This window comes from Argiope bruennichi, chromosome 9 (assembly GCF_947563725.1).
Source record: "Argiope bruennichi chromosome 9, qqArgBrue1.1, whole genome shotgun sequence".
Lineage (NCBI taxonomy): Eukaryota > Metazoa > Arthropoda > Arachnida > Araneae > Araneidae > Argiope > Argiope bruennichi.
Window position 1 is genome coordinate 1,644,595 of NC_079159.1, and position 24,866 is coordinate 1,669,460.

Below are 24,866 nucleotides of genomic sequence, written 5' to 3' on the forward strand. Positions count from 1 at the left end.
ATTTGAAACCAACATGAATAATCTCCCCAAAACCTTCTCATATACTCTCTTATAAATTATTGTCTCCCTCATCTCCCACATAAAATTGGAAATACTTGCTAATGCAACAAATTCCTTGCATGGTATTAGTGAACATTAGTTACTGAATATAGATTTTTGGAACGAGTTTAACTTTTTTACTGAATTTATCATGAATATATATTTTGGACGCCATTTTTTCTGATGATTGTAACATCAATTTCACATAGAACTACAGTCGTAATCTACAATCAAGTACCGAATTTCTTTGATTTAATTCATTGCATTTTCATGGGGCAAAAGCAGAGATTGACAGATGGTCAAACTTTGACAAATTTGAAATTTTATAAGAATCTATATTTTAGATGCTGAGTCTGTGTGCCAAAATTTGATGGAGCTCAATAAATTTGGTAATAAACAAAACAAATTTCATTCATCTAGCAGAAGTCATTTTCGAGTTGCCGTGTTCATAGACCAAAAATGTGCTTTCTGGAATCAGAGAGGTCTGAAATTTTTAGATTTTGGTCTCAAGTTAAAAATTTTTAATGATTACAATAGGGATTTTCTATACTTCGAATTTTTTTAATGACTATTTAAACTTCATATACAAAAAAAGTAAAAATATTAAGAGCAGTACTAAGCAAGTCAAAGACAAAATGTGAGTGATTTGCTTTATCTTATGGGGAATGTACAAACAGAAATAGTTTTGTAAGTTGAATTTGGAGACAAAGTAAAATATCATTGTATAAATTGGAATTCTTCTCATGAAAACCAAGACTTTGGGAATTTTCATTGCTGCTGAGAAATGCTATCATACTTTCTCATTTATCTCATAGCGTACAAGCTAAAAGATAAATTTTCAAAAATTTTGAGGAATGTATTTAGACCTTTCCAAGACTGAAAAAGGCATTTTTGAAATTATATAGTCTGAATGTATGTGAATACAGTAATTCAAAAAGGCTTTCAGATTTTTTAAAGGAAATTTGTTAGTGGTGCTTGCACCAAATGTGTTTATTTCTACACCTATATATATTTTTCTTTTTATGATAAAGGAAATCTATTCACAGAAAGTTGATATGTTTGAGTAAAGTACCCAGAATGAATTCAAAACATAACTGAGAGTAGTCTTCAAAAAAACTTTCCCACATACTCTCCAATAAAGGTCTTACCCCTACTCACAACAAAATTTTTATCTTTAGGTAAAGCCTCAAATTTCTTGCATGACATTGATGAAAGATAGTCATCTGAATCTGAGTCACAAGATAACATACTGAATTTCATTTATTAAATCATTGCATTTACATGCATGCAAAAGCACATTCTGATAGTTGGTCAATTGTTTGATGGTTGGCTGAAAATTTGACATGTATATTTTGGATACTAAACTGTGTATTAAGGTTTCTCTTCTTAGTTCTTTGCATTTTGTCATTATTTTCACATTACTTTAACAGCCAGACAGGAAGACTTTGAATGAATGGATTTCCTTCAAAATTTGATAGAAATTTACAAATTTGGTCATAATTCCGTATGCCAAATTTTGATCATCTAGCTCAAAGAATATTTTCAATCATCGTGTTTTGAAACAATCTTAGCATGGTAAAATGCATTTCTTTTCCCTTCCCTTAAGAGAATCTGAAAGGTAAAGATTCGTCTAAATCTCAAGTTTGAATTTTTTGGCAATTTCAATATTTTCTCTATATTACTTTGTAAATTGGATGGTAAGAATTTGGTATGTGACAAAAGAATGAAAATATTTTACTATTATTTCTCTGGTAGAACATTCATAAACATTTTTCAGGATTGAAATTTTTCAGTATAGTTTGTGTTCTTAATTTTGTCCCCTAATACATTTATTATTCTTTTTTCAATAAAATTTATCCATAAAATACATTAAAAAAACAGGAAAGAATATTTTTATTGCAAAATTAAGCATTTTTGTAAATTATGAATTTAATTTATGAATATTACGATCAATATTAGCAACTGAATTTTTTGTGATAGTTTTTCATCACAATATTTGAATAATGAATATAAAGCATGAAGAAGGCACATAATATTATGAATCCAATACAAATGTTTTTCACCCACATGTGTTACTTTTAACTAATTAAATAATTTTATCCTATTATCTCGAGTAATATTTCAAGATTATAATAATGACAGAGTTCATCAAAAGCAAAAGAGGAAAAAATGAATATTGAATTAAAGAAATAGAATTTTGAAAAATGCTTCAATCCCTTTAGAATTATAAATTTTAATAATAAAAAATAAGAATTATACATAATAATATTTTTTTAAATTTTATTTATTTATTTGCATTGGATGAGTGAATTACTTTTACTTTGTGCAGACAGATGCCAATATTCACTAATTTCAAAGCAAGCTTTAATTTTGAACAGGATTGTAATTATAGTAGACTCCCGATTATCCGCAGGTGGGTTATCCGCGCCTGCCGCACTTTTTTTTTTTTTTTTGCTTCCATTTAAAGAGAAAATGCTTCTAAAGCAAACACAAATGACTGATTTCTTCAAAAAGGTGTAGTTTTACAGTTATGCTTTTGTAATTACATAATGCATTACAGTATTAAAACAGTACATATGTATTAATTTTTCTGTGTATCCTTGACGCCTCTCGTAAATACAAAGCACATTTCTGTTTTCATTAACAAAATGCATTTTAGGTTAGTTTCGATTGATATACTAAAATATTAAACGTTAGTTAAACATTTCCTGCTGTTTATTTTACGTTTTATTGTACATAAAACGATTTTTCAAAGTTGGAATGATTGTTTTCTCTTTTGCTATACCCGTTTTTAGCTTTTTTCGGATTATCCGCGATTTTTGTTATCCGCTGCGGCCGCGCCACCCAATTCCTCGGATAATCGGGAGTGTACTGTAATTATTTTTTATCTTTTTGTTGCAAACTTGTATCTTCTTAGGGCAACTTTTCTAACGAAATTATTGCAAATGCTACAAATTTGTGCATAATGTAGAGTTAATTTTTCAATTATCCAAAGTTTTTTTTTTTTTTTTTTAAATTGAAGGAGACTTGAACATGTAATCTGTAACATAACGATATTGTGCATTTGTCTCTGTGTTATTTTCAAAAATTTATTGCATCCAAAATAACATGCACACAAAAATATTTAATACGATAGTAATGTATGTATATATGAATGCAGTTACTAGAATAATGAAAAATATAAAATAATTTATAAAATTAAAGGATAAAGTTATATAGAAATAAAGTTGTCATATTTTAAATGCTATTTTCTTCAAGAGAATAGAACTGAATATTTTATAATAATAAACTCTTAAAATTGTTGAGGGAAATATCATTTAATTTTTAATTAAAATTTTTGAAAATTCCTTTTGTTGTGAACACCTAATGGCTCACTATAGTTCCAAATTTGCTAGTTTTATTTTTAACAATTTGTCTTGTAAATCATTTTTCTGATACTTTTTACATGAATTAACCATGAAATTTACAAATATTATGTCAGTTTAAAAATATCATGTATTAAAAAAAAAAAGTTAAATGGAAACTATAGAGTTACAGTGCCTTTAATCCTTTTAAACCTGACATGATTTCTAAGTTTAAAATTCTAACATTCATCAAATTTTTTCCATCAATTCATCAAAGTTCATCAAATGCAAAGCAGCATTGCAAATAAAATTGTTTCAAAATAAAAAAAAAAATTAAACTGATGATTGGAAAATCTGCAGAAGTTGCAAAAATTGATGCCCAAATTTATGAATTGGCAAAAATAAATAAATAAAAATAAAACAGTAATCTTCTTTTTGTTTTTGTTGTTGTTAAGTAATTATTAATCGGGTTGTATCATGATAGTAAAATTTTTAATTAGATAGATAGTTATTTCATCCGCATTCTTAATTTTATTTGACTTGATCAATATCTCCCCCCCCCCTCTTTAATATGTAAATTTTGTCATACTAAATTCTAGGCTCTAAATAATTTTTTCTATATGTAGATATAAAAGTTATTTTAATATATTGTTATTTCGAGTAATGCTATATTGTTGCTTGCTTTACTTGGTTTTTCAAATCATTAACATGTGGAGTATTGTTATTCCATTGTAACTAGAACTCTTATTCCTCTTATATTGCGTATACATACAGGGAAAACAAGAATAATTTTTTTTCCATGTTTGAGTGGAAACCTGTTGAATTGAATTATAGATTGTTTGAGATTTATATACTAAACCTGAGAGTGTTGTAATTTTATAGCATTTTTTTAAAGTTTTTGTTATTTCTCCTTGAAGTGGCTGCATTACTTAAAATTTATGTTATTCTATTTATTTAATATTTAAATTCCAATTTGATTAATCACATATTTCTTTAATAAGAATCTTAAAAATGTATTTAAATTTTTTTTCTAATGCAAGAATTTAGGAATATAAAAAATTTATTTATTCTGTCCTTGTTATACTTTAAATTCTTTAACAGGATTATAAGGAGCTGGTGAACATTGAAGAACCTATAAGAAGTATAGCCACAACTCATCAAGGTGGTGTTAATATTTTAGTTGCACTGTCTACTAAAGGACATGTTTCTATTCGTGACGGCGACAGAAATGGGCTGCTTATTAAATATATCAAAGCCCTTACTCATGTTCCGTTGTTTATGTCTATCTATAATGATTGGGTATATCTCAGTAGTGCTGGATACTTGTCAGTTCTAGATTTATCAGTAAGTGTCTTTACATATTTTGATTGAAATGTGAAAGGGTATCAATATTTGTATAACATGTAATATGCATTTTGCTGGATAGTTTTTCACTTGACTTCTAATAAAATACAAATTTCTGTCTTGCACTTTTCTAATTTCAGATAATTCTTAATTTATGCTCTAAAATGGCTTTTATGAAATGCATATGAATTAATTCATCTGTTTCATTAAAATCTCTGATAACAAGCACTAACTCTAAACATTTTTTTTCCCTCACAATGTCATTGTATCTTTGTTGTTAGAAAAAAATATATTTGATAAGTTTCTTAATACAAATTAATATATATGATTTGTTTGTCTAAATATCAAATTTTAAAGGAAAAGACTTAGTTTCATCTGTATATATAATAACTCGGTATGTGTAATAAAATTGTTTTGTGTCTACCCAAATTTTATTTTGGCATTCTATTGATTCAGACGGGGTTTTATTATGTGCAATTATGGGATTGTTAACCTCATATTTTATTTTATTTTATTTTTATTATTTTATTTTATTTCATATTTTTTTTATTTATTTAACCTCATATTTTATCCATTCTTCTGGCCAACCTGTGTGCGCGTGTGTATGTGTGTGTGCGCATGCATGTGTGTGTGTGTGTGTGTATTTCCAGATTTTTTAGTATAGCTGTTGAAATCAAACACTGAACACTGAAATCAAACAATCTGCAGCCTAGACACATCGGACCTACACCTGGAGTCATGGTCTGGGAAGCAATTTCCTATGACAGAGGAGCACTCACATGGTTATCCCAAACACACTGACTGCAAATTTATATGTCAGTCTGGTAATTCAACCTGTTGAGCTGCCATTAATAAACAGCATTTAAGAGGGAGTTTTCCAACAGGATAACGCTCACCCTCATACTACTGTTGTAATGTAACGTGCTCTACATAGTGTGTACATGTTACCTTGATCTGCAAGATCACCAGATATGTCTCCAATTGAGCACGTATGGGATATCATGGGACGTATGGGACGACAACTTCAGCATCATCCACAGCCAGCACTGAATGTCCCAGTATTAACAGAACAAATATAATAGGCATAGAATTCCATACCATAAAGTGACATTCGGCACCTGTATGACACAATGCATGAACTTTTGCAGGCTTGCATTCAAAATTCTGGAGGATATGCCGGTTATTAATGTAACAACATTTTACATATGAAATGCATTTTCTTGAGCTTAAATTAACCTGTGATATTGAAAATTTAATCAATTAAACATGTGAATTAGACAAATACATTGTCCAAATTTCATTACTCTGCAATATTTTTTCTTGGTGTTGGGATTTTTTTTTCCGTCAATGTATATAGTTGCCAAAACTTATAAGCCATGTATAATTATTACTAATTTAGAATGGTAATAGAATGGAAATACTAATTTTGGTCCCCAAATATTACAAAAAGAGGGCATGGGTTGGAAAATTGAGTTCAGAATGTGATTTAGTATAATGATAGTATGCCATTAAAATGCATACTCATTCAATAAAATATGGAAATGCAATAGTCATCCACTTTCAAGAAAATGGCACTCAAACTATCAATATCACTTATATACTAATCATGTGTCACCGCTGCCTAGCGTCCGAACAAGCACTCAGGTCATGAGACCTGAGTTCAGTCATGGGCTATTGTTTATTGTTATTATTTGTTTTCAATCAAAATTATTTCAAATTAATTTAGCAATTTTAAAATAATTATTAATTAATCAATATGTTTAATTTTTTATGCAAAAATAAATCTGCTTTTTTAATTTTTGAATTATAATTTAGTTTTTAGAAGAAAAATAATTAAAGATATGAATATGTTTTCTTAAAAAAGGATAAAAAATGATTGAAATTATTTTTTATCGCAATAGTTATAATTATTTTTACACTTAAAAATTAAATTATAATTCAAGAATTGTGTGAAAGGACATAATTATTTACCTTTTAAAAAATAAGTTATAACTTACATTTTAAGAGAAAATGCATTTATTTTTCCGTACAAAAATTAGTATTATATTAATTGAAACAATCTTTAAATTATTAATTTAATTTATGTAATTTTGCATATTTAAAAAAATGCATGACAATTTATAGCTATTTTTCTTCTAAGAAGTTGATTATAATTTTAGAATTAGAAGAATAAAAAGATATTACTTAAAATTATTTGTAAATGTTTAAATTAATTTGAAAAAGTTTTAAAAGAAAACAAATAGAAAATTTAAAAAACACTTGCGCAGGACCTAACTCTGGTCCCATGATTGCTAAGCCAATCTCTTACCAACTGTGCTATCCGGACGTTCGTCAACGACACATTCTTAGTATGTAAGCTATAATGAAAGTTTGAAGGCCATTTTCTCGAAATTGGCTTGCTAACGTTCTTTAATATTTTAATGAATGAGCATCCTAAATGCATATTTTTATTATACTAAATCTAGTCTCAAAGTCACTTTTCCATCCTATGACTTTGCCTTATTAGTAATATATTTCCACTAATAAAATGTTTTTAAAATGCAAGATTTTATATTCTTTGTAAATATTTATTTTATTTTCTAAAAACTCTTCCTTTTATGAAAAGTCATTTTGTTTCAGTTGGGGATACTTGAGATGCATGTAGATTTCACATAATTTTTTAAATCAAATTTTAACATCTGTGAAAGACTTTATTTTACATGATTTAAATAAAAAAATTTGGATGTACTTAAGTATGTTCAAATCAACTAATGGGTTGATTTATATTGTTGAAGGACTTAAATTTTTCAAGTTTGTTTCTCTTATGTAAGAATTTGATTTAATGAAGTACAACCCTGTTGTAATCTTTCTAATTACATTCTTACTGTTGTAGTTATCCTTGCATTTATATCTAAGTTAATTTACACTTTTAAAAGTGTTGTAATAGGCTGTAACTTAGTAAATTTTTACTGTAATTTGCTTTAGTATTCACTAAAATATAATTCAGCCAAGGAAAAAGTAAAAGAAAATAATGAAATTTGTCTAAAAGAATTAATGATATTAATCTGTTGATGCCTGGCATCCTATTTATAAGACAATTATATTTCATTTCTTTATCTAAACCAAATACATTTATTTGTTTCTTTTTTCCTTATTTAAAAAGTCAACTCTTATTCCTGAACAACTTTAAACTGTTATATATCACACATTAGACACATTTTTAAACCAAAATGTTGTCAATTGGAATTTTTCCTCCCTTGGAAGTTTTTACTTATTTAAAAGAAAATCGTTATATATATATATGTAATATTTTTAATTTATTTACATGCAAACAATGATTATTTAATAACCTTTCGAATTCAGACTTCATTTTAATGTCTGAATTGTATGGACACTATTTTCTCAAGCTAAATGAAATATAAGTATGTGCTGACCCCAAAATACTGTTTCAACTGATTTCTTTTCTGAAATTGTGTTAGCTCAAAATTCTTTCGCACAATCTTTTTTTTTTTTTTTTTTTTTCCTTCTCTCTTTCTTGTTTTCTACTTTCTATTCAGACTGAACAGAAGACAAACTAAAAAAGAATAGAAACAATCCTAAAATTTAATCATCAGAAAAAGAATAAAAATGTGATTTAGAGTTCTTCTTTACCGAGAAATATTGTATGACTTATTTATAAAAAATATAATGAAATAACGCATGTTCATTTTAATGTTTAATTTAACTGAATTTATCAATTTTTTCTGTTTATAAAATTGATAAATTCAGAATTTAATTATAATTATCTTATTCTTGGAATTTTTAATTTAAGTTGGAGAAATTTAATGAAGGCTTTGCCTTAAATTAAGTTTAGCATTAATGGTTTTTAAAAAAATTCTCTTAAATTTACTATATTCATGTAATTATTCATTTATGTGACATGCTTCTAAAAAAACTAATAGTAAAGAAGAAAAACTCTTATAATTTATAATTTCTTACATTGATTGTGAGTGGAATTGAACTGAAAAATGCTGGGGTCTGGGAAACTTGATTTATGACTCTCTTGTTGCTGATTATTTAGTATTTAAAAGTAAAAACAATTTCATAAATCATCTTATTTTTTAAAAAAATGTCTTGATATTTCCTTAATATATTTCATTTTATTTATCATAAATAATTTTTTTTCCTTGTTTATTTTCCAATAATTTATTTTAAAAAAATGCCAATTTTTTTTTTCACCCCAAAAGGAATTTGTTGAGATATATATATATGATGAGATGCTAAGTTTTGGTCATGAAGCATTATTTTCAAGAACTTTTGAAGTAGGGTAGAAAAAAATAACCTTTATTTCATGATTAATAATTTGAAGTGTGTTGATGTAGATAACTTTATAAAAAATTGTCAGCCATATACTTACTGAAGAATATGCAAAAGTTAAATTATTTTCAACTGCAATAATTATGTTTTAAATTTAAAATAGTATTTATCTATACAAAATATCTCACTTAAAAAATTTGCTATATCTAGATTTTAATTATTTTTTTTTATATTTGTATATTTGTGTTTCTTCCTTTAGTGTTAAGACAATTATTACCTCTTTCTTCTTTTAGTCTGGTACGTTTGTGAAAAAATATGAGCTTCCAGCTGCATATACAAGTTTAACTGTGTACAAAGACCACATTTTCACTACATCTTTTTCTGGCTTTGTAAGATGTTACTCAAAGAATGATGTGAGTATTAAAAAAATTGTTAAAGCAGTTTATTATTGATAATTATTTTAAAAGATTGTCTTACATGTGTAACAACGAGCATTAAAATAAATTTAATTTAACATGCTCTTGGATCTTTTTTATGTTGTGCTTATACTTGTAAACTGCAAAAGATTATATTTATAATCTTTTCTCTTCACTAGGATTCTTTTTTAGCATATATAACATTGTTTATCAAAAAGCACTGTCTTTCAAAAGAGTATTTCGATGCTTTTTATTGCTTATGATGAACATTAATTTCTAAGAAAAAATATCATTCAATTCAGAAGACTATCCTCTTCAAAAATATGTAAATTTCATTTGCTAAAGGAGCCATTTACAGATTTTCACATTTTTCAATTGCATATATATATAATGAGAAATCCTAATGTATAAAACTTTGGATTTTATTGCCTTAAAATAACCACAGATATATATACACACACACAACTAGAGTTTGTTTCAGTGTATATAAACATAGCGAATAAATCACTCTTATTATTCAAATTTTCATTTTATCATTTATATTGTAAATTTGTTCTAAGAACAATTAATACTCTTTTATGTTAGCCATTATTAGCAATGAAGGCTCAGTAAGAATTCAAAATCCATGATTTATTTATATATTTAATTAGAAATAATTGATACCTAAAATTGTATTTCTGAGATATGTTGTTTAACATAATCAAAAACTTTGAATAAGTTTAGCAATTAATATCAATAAAACAAGCTTAAATCAGAAGTTTTGGAGCAGCTGAAGAATAAGTCAGATGCTTATTTTCTAGAAACATAAATAACATTATCCAACTGATTTGCTGTCAAGTTTTTATCAAATAATATTTATAAACTTTTTTTTTAAGAATTTTTGTTATACTTAATTTCTTTTTACCAGAAATAAATAAAATAATAACTATTAAAAAGTATAGAAACTTTTATTTCATTAAAACTAGTGGTATTTTTGAAAATCTAGTGGCATTGTATTATTGTCCATGCTAAAAGAGTTATTTTTGTATTTTATTCAGATGTTTTATTTATTTATGAATTTTGAACTTAGTACAGAATTTTGTTTCTGTACTTTTTAATTAATTAAAGATCCCACAACTCACTTTTACAGATATAATTGGCTGCCATTTATCTCAAATAAAATGTTGTTTGAAATATAATTGAAATAAAATCTCTAAGATATATAGATTTTCCTGTCCACTCTAGCGTTCATTTTATAAAGAAAAAAAAGTTATCTTAATATAGAGAAATTTTGAAAGACATGCTATGTTTTCCTTTCCATTTTAATGATTTTTTTATCCCTCACAATGTTTTTGCAAGATTGTGATGCCTCCTCCCTATAAAAAAATGCAAAATTCCTATTATGAAAATTTTTGGTGATTACCATATATCTAAAAAAAACTGTATGGTGGAAATGGATAAAATTTAAAATAATTATGTTTTAGGTCTTGCTTTTTCGATTGACTTCAAAATTTTTGACTTCTGTATTCAAAAATTTCTGACTTCTTAGATTTTCAAAATTAAATATTTTTTCTGGTTTATTGAATACTTTAATGCATAATAAGAATTGTTATCAAAGATTTGATATAGCTTGGAATATATTGTGGGAAAAAATGGGCACCGTCGCTTAATATTAAGAAATCAAACTTTTAATTGTTTATAACTCATAACCATTTACTTAAAATTACAAAATATTACATGTTTGTGCCATTAAAAGAAAATGAAGTTATCAATATCTAAATATGTAAACTATCTTTTTTCTGAAGAAAATTTTCATATACTTATAGAGAACATATTTCTACTGTGACAAGCATTTACAGTTTTACAGTACAATAATTACTTTCAGAATAAAGAGCAGTGCCCATGTACATTTTTGATGGATTGTACAATAAAAGAATTCATAAATAGTGTTAATATGATGATATATGATAAATTTTGTCTAAATGCTTAAGTTTTTCAATTTGTCATATATTCAAATTACTAATCCAACTATGAAGTATACGCTGTTTTAAAAAAAATCATTTGCCTGTAATATTTGAATATGGATATGTCATTCTGAAGCTTTGAGATTTGTTAGAGTTGTGGTGAAAGCTTATAAACCAGCTATGCTACCCAAGCAATTGCTTTTGTATTGTGGTCATGTTACTGGGCTGCAAACCACAAGGTCCCAGGTTCTATCCTCGTACATCCCAATTCGCTACAATGGTGACCTCGGGTGATGAACCTTCAACCTTCGTACAGCTGTTGTGGTGCCGTCTACCCCCAGCAAACCAAAGTCATCAGATTCACTTGACGCAGCAACACAAAAAGGCCGCAGCAACCCAGAGTCATCAGACTCACTTGATGCATCAACAGCAACCACTTACCCACACATGCTCGCCATAATGCTTGGTTGTACTCAAATGGGTACAGGCGCATTAGAACCAATAGCTAATACATCACCACTCAACCGCCAAATCATTCGTCTCACCTCCGACTCACTGGAGGGGGAGTCTGTGGTGAAAGCTTATAAGCCAGTTAACAGCTACGCTACCTGAGCAATTGCTTTTGTATTGTGGTCATGTTACTGAGCTGCAAACCACAAGGTCCCAGGTTCTATCCTCGCTCATCTCAAATCACCACAGGGTAATGGATCTTGTAAGTCTGAACTATGATCAGATATTCATAACATTTGAAGAGCTTTCATACTCCTCTTCAGTCTGGGGCCATAGTGAATTTGGAACTTTATTTACAGAATAGCTATCTTAATTCTTATGTTCATTTTGTATAGTATACCATACATACAACTTTATAAAAATTAAAAAAAAAAAAATCTTGCCTTGATAAGGGTTAAGGGAAGATCCATTTTCAGCAAAAATGTAAGAAGACCTAATGCATACAAAATGTGGAGTCAAACTTCTTCTCATTGGTATAGTTTGAAAGTTTCATGAGTGATATACTGCCAGGCTGTTCTCCTCATCTGACAGGAGTTTAAAATATTGGGTTGTGTCCTAAAGTAGCCCTTATAATAATTTGAAACAAAATGTTAGGTAACTAAACTAAAATGGGAACTCTCACCAAATTTGGTATCATACCAATATAAGTGCATTTTACTCGAGTGACAAATTCGTACTGCTCCAGGTCAAGGTTTTAAAAGTTTTAAGAATACATTTTTGAAAGAAAATTCATTCTTTTTTAGTTAACCTGAGGATGTGATGGTTTCTCAAATCATTCATCCTAAAATTACATTAAACAAATCAGTATTTATTACTGTTTGATACATTATTGTAAATGTACCAAAGTAACAAGGATTTTATTTATTTATTTGTTGTTGTTGTCTGGATTGAATTCATTTTTAGAATGTAAAGCTCAATGACTTTTCTTCATTAATATTCAGATGATAATCTTGCTAATAGGCAATTTTAATTAATGATTGTATTGAAAAGCTTCTCTGATCTGGAGATAAAATTATGTGAAAATCAGGCTTTCAGAACAGTTTTATATTTTATTTGTGGTTTCAGCTGAAATAAAAATGAAATATTTATTTATTTATTTTTACTTAAAAATAAAATTATATGAAGTGATTTTAAATTGTGTGGAAAGTCTTAAAGTTACATCTGAAAGTCTTAAATAAATAATTTTGTGATTTTATATTCTAACCACATTCATTTTCATATAACTTATTACTTTTCAAATGTAAACAATATAAAATATAGGAGTAGCTATATTAAGATAATATAAATATGTTGAAGAAATAGTGAGTTTGAGTGGAATGAATTACGAAACTTAGTTATTATTAGGATTTTTTATTATTTAGTGTTAGTTAGTTTTATTATTCAGTTATTTTTTATTTAGTGTTAAAAATAATTAATCTTATCTGTAGTAAATGCTGCATATTCTTTGCTCAAATTCACAATGTTGTTTGTGCAGATCCTACAATAAGAAAGAATTCTTTGTTTTGAATATTTTATTTTTTAAATGAATTCACTATGTATTTAACTTGACAGAGAATCTTTTTAATGATTTTGTTGTGTTTTTTTAAAAATCAATTCATATTTTATTATAAAACTGTAAAATGCTGAAATCAGATAATATCAATGACAGGTGTTTTTTTTTAATTATTATTATTATTATTATCAAGTAATATCAAGTATGTTCATTTTATATTTCTTTTTCTGAATTTATAAAATTTCACAATTTTTAAACCATTTAAATAATTTTTTGGTTAATATTTCTCATAATTTTTTAAAAATAGATTCAAGATGTAAAAGCCTATTATGGTGCTGGAAAAATGGCTTTGACTTGTATATATGCACATGATGGTTGGGTGAGTATTTCTTTGTCTACATTCTCTTCACTTTTTTTTAAGAATTTTTTTCTGATTATAATGAAGATATAAGATTTTAATTGACAATTTTTGCTAAAATCTCAGATTTAAGAACATTCTTCTAGTTTGCTACATTTTGATAGGTTTGTAATCAGAAAGACATCCTTTATAGAAATTTTGTAGCAATTAAATGAATTCATTGAATTTGCAGTAAAAAAAGTTAGTTGTTACTTTACATTAGATGTAATATCAAATGTAAAAAAGTTAACATAAATACTCTCTCCAAATTGATTCATGTGAATTGTTAACCATTCACATCAATCAATATGATGAAAGTATGTATACAGTGAGGAAATAAAAACATGATAGAGTTTAATACATTTTTAAATCAGAGGGAGTGGCCTCTCTGAAACTTTCTCACACACTCTCTGATAAAAATATCCCTTTCATCGTTACCACATAAAAATTTTGAACCTTCCACAAAATTGGGAATACCACAAGTATTAAAATTCTTATTATTAGAGTCTGGTATATAATCGATCAAGTTAACATTCCTGAGAATATATAGACAAATGTTCAAGCTTTCAATAGGTTTAATTCAAATTCATCAACAATCTACTGTTTAGATGTTAAAACTGTATTCCAAATTTCATTTATCTATCTTCTCATATGTTTGATCATTTTGCTTACATTTATGAGAATATGCAGTTCAACAATCAATCAACTTTTTGACAGATTTGATTCAAAATTTAATAATAACCTATACTTATGTGCTAAAACAATTTACCAATTTTAATTTTCCTAAATCTTTGTTTTTTATAATTATCGCATTTATATGCATTCGAAAGTACAGATCAATGGATGATCAATCCCTTATCAAATGGGACATGGCATGAACACTAAATCAGTAGATCAATATCGTCATTCTATTTATTTAAATTTTGGGTTATCGCTTTTACTTATACTTGGACAGGCTGACAAATTTCCTTTTTATGGATTTCTCTCAAAATTTGATAGAAATCTGCAAATTTTATGTAGAGACCACATTCCAAATTTTACCTGTCTTTTTGAAATTGAGAGTTTTGAATTATTATGCTCATAGACAGAATGACAGAGAGATATAATTCCAAAAATATGTCTTTCTATCTTAGGAAGTTCTAAAACTTGGAGACTCAACAAAATCTTGTTTCAATCAACACTCCCCCCCCCCCTTTTTTTTTATGATTATAATATGTTCCCATTATATATTTTATGTCCAAGAAAGTGAAAATTATATGTATATAACACTTATCAGGACTATTATATTATAAGCCCAGATGTATTGTTTTTGACAGTTTTGGAATTATTTTATATTTTTAAATTTCTTCATATTTTTGTTGAAATTTGTATAACATCAAAAATGTGCAGAAGGAATTCTGCTTTTTAAATCACATTTATTGTAACACTATTAATGAAAATATCATCCATTATAACATTCATTTTACACTCAAAAACATTCATTTTACACTCTAAATATATAATGATCTTTTATACTCAATAAACCTTTTTATTTATATTGTACTAGCCGCCTTTGGCGACCAGCTAGTTCGCCAATCTTAATATTCGTTAAATTTTAATAATTAAATAAACTTCTTCATCAAAATATTTTTAAACTTCAAATTTTGATAGTCGTATAATTCACTCATAATATTATTAAGACCTTCAGTCATAATATAATATGTATCTCTCTAATTTTCTGTTTGCTCCATTAGAATTTATGCTTTAAAGTGGAAATGATTAATCTGCAATTAATATAATATTTTTTGCTGAAATAAACCATTTTTTTTATATAATATGATTTCTGAAAACAGTCACTGAGCAATTAAACTTTATGGGCACTAAAGAATATCTGTCTTAATTTATGTAATATCTCAAGAATTTGTCAACAAAATTTTCTCAGATTCATCATGAAGAGATCGATTAATTAACAATTTTTAATTTTAAACGCATCAAAGACTAAGAAAATAAACAGAGTCGTTTGAAATAATCGGCCAAAAAATGTTAAGCCTAGCCTCATTAGCGTGGGGGGAAAAAACTGAAGCCTTACTGATTTGGCGGTGGGGAAAACGAAGAATTTTTTTGGCGGGAAAGTTAGTTTTTAATTAATAATTAAAATTCTAATTTAAAAATTCAAAAAAAGGGGAACCCAGGTGCACATTTCCGACCTCCAAGGTATATATGTACCAAATTTGGTAGCTATAGGTCAAACGGCCTGGCTTGTAGTGTACCAACACACACACACATTCAGCTTTATATAAGTAGATTAATACCATATGTTATTAAACAAGAATTGAATTGAAATATTTATAAGTAACTGAATTATTAAATAAATAATTAATTTAAAATAATAATTAAAAAAATTTGTAAAACTTGTACTATCAATTAGTAAATGAAATGTGAAATGATTAGAATATTATTTCTGTATTGGAACAGTATTACTATACCTCAGGCACAGATTAACATATGCGTATTTGTATTAAAATTAAATGCTTTTTTAAAATATCAAAATATTTTCTTTCCCTTGGACTTTTTTATTCATTTCATTTGTCCAACCTTAGCTACATATAAATGCTGCATGGAATTGCTAAATAAATTATAGTATGTTTTCTCTACAAATCTAAAATATTGCAAATATTTCCAAGATATTTACAGGAAACAGGACTGGTGAGGTATCTGTTTTTAAATTTGATCCAGAGACTTCTTTACCTTGTCAGGTATTTATCATTTAAATCATATTAACATACTTCTTTCTATGTTTTGTGGTTTCAATTTAATAGTATTTTTCCTTCTCCACTAAAAAGATCTAAATGTTTAAAAAAAATTGGTATTTTAAAATTTAAGTATAGATATTTGAATGGCTGGAATAGAAGTTATTAAAAATGTTTTTTAAATTTTGATTGAAAATATTGTGGTAATAAACTAATTTATTTTTATTTTCCAATTAGTTTTAAATTTGTACTTTCGTATTCAACCTTTAAAAATCAATGTTACACTATTGCAGTTAAAATCTTTTTTAAAGTATAAAACATCTTGATTTCTGTTTTCTCCATACCGCCCTCCACTGTTTTTTCTCTTAAAAAATTATGATTGGAATCTTCTCTTATATTTACTCTGGTGTTCAAAATTAAGAGAATTTTCTAATTTAGTCAATTATCTTCAAAATTACTGGACAGATTTTAATGAATTTAAAAGAGATCTGCTAGCGAACAAATTAAGGACTTTTGCATGCAGGCTTATAAAGCAGCTCCGCTCCCATACATGGGTACGCTAACGTATTTGACGTACAAGTGGTATGTTGTAAGCAGTCGTTTTACATTTTGCACCATTCTTTTCATGAAATTGGACAAAATAAGCAAATTCTTTTAATTTTGAACACCAGTGTATATTGAGCTAAATTATTTAAGTTTTATCCAGATTGAACTTTTTATAATGAACTGTTTGCACAGTTGCATTAAAACGTTTATTTATAAACTTTACTAGCATAGAGACTGGTGATTATGAAAAGTCTAATGATGAATGCATGAGAATGATTTACTGAATAAGTCAAAATTGTAACTAGAATATCATGGGTGCAATACAAGTAGAAATGCAAAAGAAGTAATTATAAAAATACTTCAAGATTGAATTGTGTTTAGCAAAAGAGCTCCTTAATAATAAAATAAAACAATGACAAATTGGGTAAATTTCAGTGGTTGTCAAATTGATAAAAATCTCAAATGCTATAGTCAATCTTCTGAATTCAAACATGTTGCATTAAAACCAATTCAAAAGACTAATTAAAATGCTCAATTTTTCAAAATTTTCATAAGAATTTAATTTTTTAATTATGGACATTTTACTTTAAAATTTTATTATTATTACCAAAATACTTTAAAATGGTATGGCATCATCTATTTAAATGGATAAAACTTTCACAGGACATCGAAGGAATATTAGAAAATTATTTAACTTTAATGTCCTTTCTTTTAACATAGTTGTTGTTGCATTAGATTTTCATTGAAAACTAATTAATTCATTTCATTTTGAAACTCCTTAAAATTTGTTGATAAAGCCTTTTGATCCAGTTAACATTTATGCTTGACTAGCCATTGGTTAATCATACCAAAAGAGATGAGCAAATTTGCTACTAATGATAAGCTTAAGATAAAATAAAAATTGAAGCAAAAATAAAAGATTTTATTTTTACATTACTGATGCTCAAAATATTACTAAAAATGTCTTAATCACAAAAAAATATCTGCTTTTTTTAAGAAAAGTTGATGATAAGTTCTCTTCACAAGTTATTTTGATCATTATGAATTTAATTTCAATACCATAGTTAGACTCTGTGAATTTCTATCTTAAATTGCTTTTGTGTTTTATAATGTAAAAGTATATTATTTTAAAGACCAGATTTTTACTATATTTGCTCAGACAAGGAGCAAAGAAAAGTCTACTTTTCTAATGTGACTATAATAATGATTTCATTGTTGCATAAAATAATTGTTATAAAAATTGTGTCTGTCCTCTTTAGTTTGGGACATGCCAGATGGTGTTTGCTCGAATAGATGATCTGATGTACCATGTACTTCAAGGGAAAGATCATAATTTAATATCAATGAAGACATGCCTTTGGCAGAAGTGCAAGGCTACTATAAAGAAAAGCTGGGATCAAGAAGTAAGAAATCTTACATCTTTAAGCAAGCAATTCTTGTGTGTGTGTGTGTGTGTATATATATATATATATATATATATATATATCCTGTATCTCAGAGACGGCTCTAACAATTAGGATAAAATTTTATATTTAAATAAGATTTTGCATTTTAAGTTTATCTATATAGGTGTCTTTCCTGAAAAAACGCGATTTCACGCACACGCACAAAATATTTTTATAACTAACTATTAGAGATCAAGAGATGGCACCACCGGAGCAATTAATTAAGTAAACAATTCTTGTATACATATATTAAATTTATTTATTTCAAATATCTTGGAAACGGCTCTAACATTTTTTCATAACTAACTATCAGAGCCCTTTTCTCCCTCTGCTGTCAATGTCATCTCGAATTCGATTTCACAATGGTAAAACTGAGTATAAGTTCAGAAATATAAATAATGATAGATAAACTGTAAAATGAATACTGTAATATAGTAGATTGTATCGAATAGATGTTAAACTGTGTTCATGGTTTTTTTTTTTTTTAATTATTTAAATGACCAATTTATATGTAGATAGATTGAAAAATAAAATATTTGTATATAATTATTTTCCCTTAAAAAAACGCGATTTTACAAAATAAAAAAATAAATTAAATAATCACTGCCGAGCTGAACTCATTCTCCATGGTACTTTAATATAATTTTAAAAGAAATTCTACAATTTATTCTACAAACAATTTTCTGTAATTGTTTTTCCATGCCCAATTTATCCTTAAAACCATCTGATGAGTTATTTGCTTAACCTGGTAAATAATATATTATTGGCTAACCCTTTGTTTCATGCATAATGTACTAAATTATTAAGGTACTTTGTTGCTTGAAACTAATTGAATTTCGTTGTTTTTTAAGCAAAAGTCAAATGGAGTAATCATTTTCATTTTAATTTTGGTCTCTTGTTATTGTAATATAAATTATGAAAATATTAGGTTATATTTCAATTTTGCATGAAACAAGCTTTAAACAAACACAAAAAGTTAGTATAGTTTAATAAAATTTATTTTTAAGAATTTAAAAATTATCCTTTGCATATATTGAAAACTATTTTAAGAATGTTTTAATTGTTAGTTCTCGTTTGTAAAGAAATTCCAATGGATAAAGTAAAAGGCATTGTTTTTTACTATGCATTTTATATAATAATTTTTATTGCTCTCTCAAAAAGACAGCTGATATCTTAATCATGTATGTATAAATTAAATCATTTCAGTACTTATAAATTATAATCCAATCATTATGGTTCTTATATAAAAACCACAACATAGAAACAAAAATTTGAAACAAGTTAAAAATATTTTAAGTCCATATTATGTCCACTTTAAGTTTAAAACACATGTTAATTAATGAAAATACACAATATGGTTGATAAAAAATTTTCTTTCAAGAGATAACTGGTCAAATGTGCCAATCCACAGAATTTCAGTTGCAACAGTACAAAATGAAAATTTGATATTTCTCAAGTGAGACTTCATTTTTCGGCTTTCTACAAGATGGTATCTATTTGGTAAACATTAAATGTCTTATGAACATTAAGATTGCATATTCTGCCATAGCATGCAATCTAAAAAATACATTATTTAAAATTGAGAGGTCAACTCTTTGAATTAATGTATCAACAATGCCAAAATAAAATTTGCAATGTAAATTGTAATTTCTGAAATTCTTTTAGCTCAGCCAGTTGCAAGAATAACATCATGTTAGAAAGTGTGTTTTTTTTTTGGTTTTTTTTTTCGTGTATGTGTATGCATAAACTAATTTTAAATGGCAGAATAATACATAAGCCAATTTGGCTGAATAGTTTACATGTTTTCACAATATTTTACAATTTCCTCTAAGCCAAACATTATTGATTTTAACCAATTTTAGATTAGCCCCTTTTTGCTCAAATCATGTTTACTTTTCTATTCCACTAGAATAAATCTTACCTAGCAGATTTTATTGGCAATAGAACAAAATTTATATATAAAAAAAATGTTACTAGCTGAGATATTCGATTGAGCCTCGCTTGTATCATTTTTTTGACTTTATTGTTTACACCAGTGAAATGAAAACCATGTATTCTTATCAATAATTAATATTAATGCATATTTTTTCTGTTGCAGGCAATTCATGGCCACATTCGTGCACATATTACAGCTTCATATCCATACCTCCATGAACCAAAGTACAATCTAACTGTTTAACTGAATCATTTATATTTGATTTTATATGAATTGAAAAAGTGTGCTTGTAATACTTTTTTTTTTTTTCGAAACATTATTTGTACAGTTAAATTGTAATTTTTGATTAAAGATGTTTATATAATTTTGTACATTTTCTCAATTTTTATTAATTTAAATTGACAGCTGTGCATTGCATGCAGTCTATAGCTATAAAATGAAGTACACTGAAATCTCTATGAGTGAACAACCCTCTATTCCAAAAAAAGGTTGGCTGCTGTATTCATAAAATATGGCCGCAAGATAGTTGCTATAATAGAAACAAGAAATAAGCAGATTTCATGAAAAGTAGAATGGATGAATCTGCTACAGCTGTCCAGAGGGGTTGGGTAGTCATCGTTACGGGTTATTTTAATAGTAAGTCTATGGACCAAAAAAATTTAGCTGTTAAGACAGCCACTTTGCAAAAGTGAACATCTGAAGAGGCATCACTGTATTATTTCATTTAGTAACTGGCTGTACCATCTATCTGCTAAAAAAAAGAAAAACGTCCATGAAATTAAAAAAAAAAAAGTTTATTTTCATTATTTGAGGATGAAATTAACAGCAAATTTTGATTATTATCAGATGTGCAAATTTCAACTTCTGTTTAGGCGTCCGGTTTCTTTTTTTAATATTTAATTTGACTGATTTCTTTATGATCAAATAAGGCTAATCATGAATAAAAATTAACTATGGAATTGTATATTTTACATTTTATTAGTATTTTTTTATGCTGGATTGTAGCAAAGGTCTGCAATTTTTATTATTTTATATTTATGTTAATTCATTATTTTCTCAAATATTTGTTTTTATTTTCTAAGCACTTGGCTAATGTGCTTGAGATTTTTAATTACAACTTCCGTAGATAATTCGTGGTAATTGGATCTGATTTAGATGAATATAGCTTCTACTTTAGAGATATAATCTTTAATATATATTTAAACAAGTGAAGAGTTAATCAATAAAAAGTAACAAATTCATTATATAACATTCAAAATGATGAATCAAAAGTTTTTTTACTATACTTATTTGTTACATTTCATAAATAATGAGCTCAATCTGACTGAGTATATATTCTTTGTAAGAAACTAATATGCATTGTTACAAAATTTTATAAATTGTTGTTTTAAATGTCATTTATTTGCTTAAATTTACTGTCTTAGGTATATTATCTGTAAATCACTGGCCACATTTAAAAACTGCCTGTAATGAGTTGTTAATAATTTGGAATAATCAATATTAAAAATCCTATAATCTTACAAATATGGATCCATACAATTAAATAGAATGTTTAGTAAATTCAGGTAAAGCTGTTGATGTGAATATTTATCATTTTTAAGATATATGCAAAATGATAAGTATTTCATTTAGCTTATTATTAGAAATATATTTTAAAATCTCAGAAATTAATTTGTACTGAAAAGTGACAGATAGAGGAGACAAAAAGAAAAAGTATGAGCATTAATTTCTTTATTTTTTTACTCTACATTGTAACAAAATTCAAGTATGGATTTTTGAGTGCATAAAATACATAAGTAGAAATTATAAAAATAATTGCTCCTTAAACAGCATTTCACAATGCATATAAATCACAACAAAAATTAAACATTCCATAAAATTCAAATTCATCATTTATATCTGTAAATATCTTTTTAAACCTATATAAAAATAGGTTTGAACCTATAAATCATCTACTTGAAAATATAAATAATCTATTTTCTTCTAAAAAAGTATTTTATTTAAATTAGTTAAGATACTAAAATTTGGAGTAGTTTTTTTTCCATGAAACATGAATTTTGGTTCAAATACTAAATAAAATACTGAGAAACAGCAAAAGTTAATGAATACTGGATATTTTGGTAGTATAGAAATCTGTTATAATTTTCGTAAACGAATTTACAATTGTGTAAATTAAGTATAAAAAAATTTTAAATCTATTCCCGTAAAAGAATTTATAGATAAAATTTTTGAGGGTATTTTTTCTTATATATGTTTATAAAAAAGATAAAATATGCATGTTGATACTCTACAGAACAGCCATTAGACCTATAATAACAAATTTTGAAAGTGAAATAATGCAATGTAGGCTATATTGTTTTGAAATTTTAAAATTATTTAATTAAAAAATTAAGCTAAATTTTAATATTTTTGTCATCGGCTATTATTACTGTTAAATATTTGTGATCATTGCATCTGAGTGCAATCAAAATGCCTTAAAAATAACATAGTTTTGTAGGAATATAAGGATGCAGGGAAGGGGAGGGAGGGTAGGACACAGAACATAATTTGTATTATTCATTTGTTTTAATTTGAAAAATCGACACTATGAACAGAAAGGAAAAAAATCATACATATTTAACTTTTTTTTTTCTTTAAATGTTGAGACTAATATATATGTATGGTTTATCAAGCATTTGTTAGATAAACCATTCATTTAATAAAACTCATCAAAAGATTCTGCTTGCCATTGGAATGGTCTTAAAAGGCTTTGGCTTCTCAATGGAGCAATGATACAGTTGCACATCTGTCCTTTTCTCACATTTTGACAAACCATTCCTGCAATTAGGGATTGCAATACCGAATACCGGTATTTTGAGCCATTTGTACAATTTTGTAATACCGGTATTCACAAGTTTAAATACCGGTTTTTCGGTATTTACTAAACATTGTCTCCACTGTATGATCAGGGATCGCGAACATAGCAAAATAGTATACGTTTTTGTTTTTCTGTCTTCCTAACGGGCGAAATTAATTAGCTAATGAATGGCTTAATTAATTGCTTAAATTTAAATTAGCGAAACATGGATTATCCCTGAAAGAAAATATTGTATCCATAACGACTGATGGAGCAACAGTTATGAAAAAAAGTTGGAAAGTTGATTGGTGCAAATCGGCAGTTGTGCTATGCACATGGAATTCAATTAGGAGCAATAGATGTATTATACCAAAAAAATAAAGAACAGAAGAATCCAAATACTGTGGATATAGAAACTTCGGATTCCAACTTAGAAGAGAATAAGTCTGAGAGTGATATTGACAATAAAGATAATGACAATGTAATTGTTGAAGAAGATATTGCTAATGAGGATAAAATATTAACCTGAAAATAAAACAGAATATATGTTAATATTAGATTCTAAAACACGTTGGAACAGTTTACTTCTAATGATGGAACGATTTTTGAAACTGAGAAATTCAATCCAAAAAGCAATAATCGACTTAAACGTGTAAATTATTTTTTCAGATAGTGAATTCGACTTAATATCCAGAACTATATCAGCTCTCCTTCCAATAAAACTGACTATTGAGGCATTATGTCTGAGAGACTCTAATTTATTAACAGCTAATGCAACAATAAATTTCATGTTGCAGTCACTGAAAGAACAGCACACATCACTATCTGAAGAATTATATATTATATTGAAAAATCGCACAGAAGAAAGGCATTCCGAAATAGAAAATGTCTTATGGTATTTACATAATTATAATTATTTTAAAAATGAAAAAGAAGAAAAGAAAATAACCAATTCAAATCTGATTAAGTTTAGAGTAAATTTTCTAAAAATTTTTACCCACAAACCTATCCACATTCAGAAGAATTCGGTTCAATGATCGAAGATTATGATGTCACTACTGTCGATAGTGAAAAAGGAATTGTCTCTTGAACAAAAAGTAGAATTAGCGATAAATAAAATTTCAACGAACCAAAAATACAATACAGAAATCAGTTATACCCAAAACCATCCGACGGGAAATCGATTTATTTAAAGATGAGGGATTTAGAGGTAAATACTTGGAAAAAGTACATCGTGCATTGCTAAAAGTACCACCAACTAGCGTAGATGCCGAAAGAGCGTTTTCGACAGCTGGCAATTTTTACACAAAATTACTTTTCAGGCTTAATGACAGTACAATGGATGCATTATGTTTTTTAAGATCACATTTCAAAAATTTGTAATAGTACCACAGACTGATTAATGATATTTACAGTTTTTTGTGATTTAAATAAATAAGATGTTCCTTTACTTTTTTTGTGATTATATACTGTTATAATTTGTAAGTTAGAAATTATTTTTTGTGATATTTACTCTCTAACAAAATTGGCAAATAAAACAAAGAAACACCTGTGTTTTCTAAAATTTCTAATACCGGTATTAAAACCGGTATCCCGGTATTAAGATTTAAAAAA

The 24,866-nt window shown here is 26.8% G+C and overlaps 1 protein-coding gene across 3 annotated transcripts in view; it reads left to right on the top strand.

Annotated features, from left to right (window-relative positions):
* Positions 1 to 20,783, top strand: part of LOC129983999 (uncharacterized) — a 70,080-nt gene extending 49,297 nt beyond the window's left edge. For 2 of the 3 annotated variants that reach the window (XM_056093745.1, XM_056093746.1), the window contains 6 exons: positions 4,485 to 4,727; positions 9,296 to 9,415; positions 13,671 to 13,742; positions 16,424 to 16,495; positions 18,295 to 18,438; positions 20,579 to 20,783. In XM_056093745.1, the coding sequence (XP_055949720.1) occupies positions 4,485 to 4,727; positions 9,296 to 9,415; positions 13,671 to 13,742; positions 16,424 to 16,495; positions 18,295 to 18,438; positions 20,579 to 20,659 (732 nt within the window). In that variant the 3' untranslated portion in view covers positions 20,660 to 20,783. The remainder of the gene's footprint in view (positions 1 to 4,484; positions 4,728 to 9,295; positions 9,416 to 13,670; positions 13,743 to 16,423; positions 16,496 to 18,294; positions 18,439 to 20,578) is intronic. The other variant, XR_008785466.1, reaches the window with a different exon arrangement.
* The last annotated feature ends 4,083 nt before the right edge of the window (positions 20,784 to 24,866 follow it).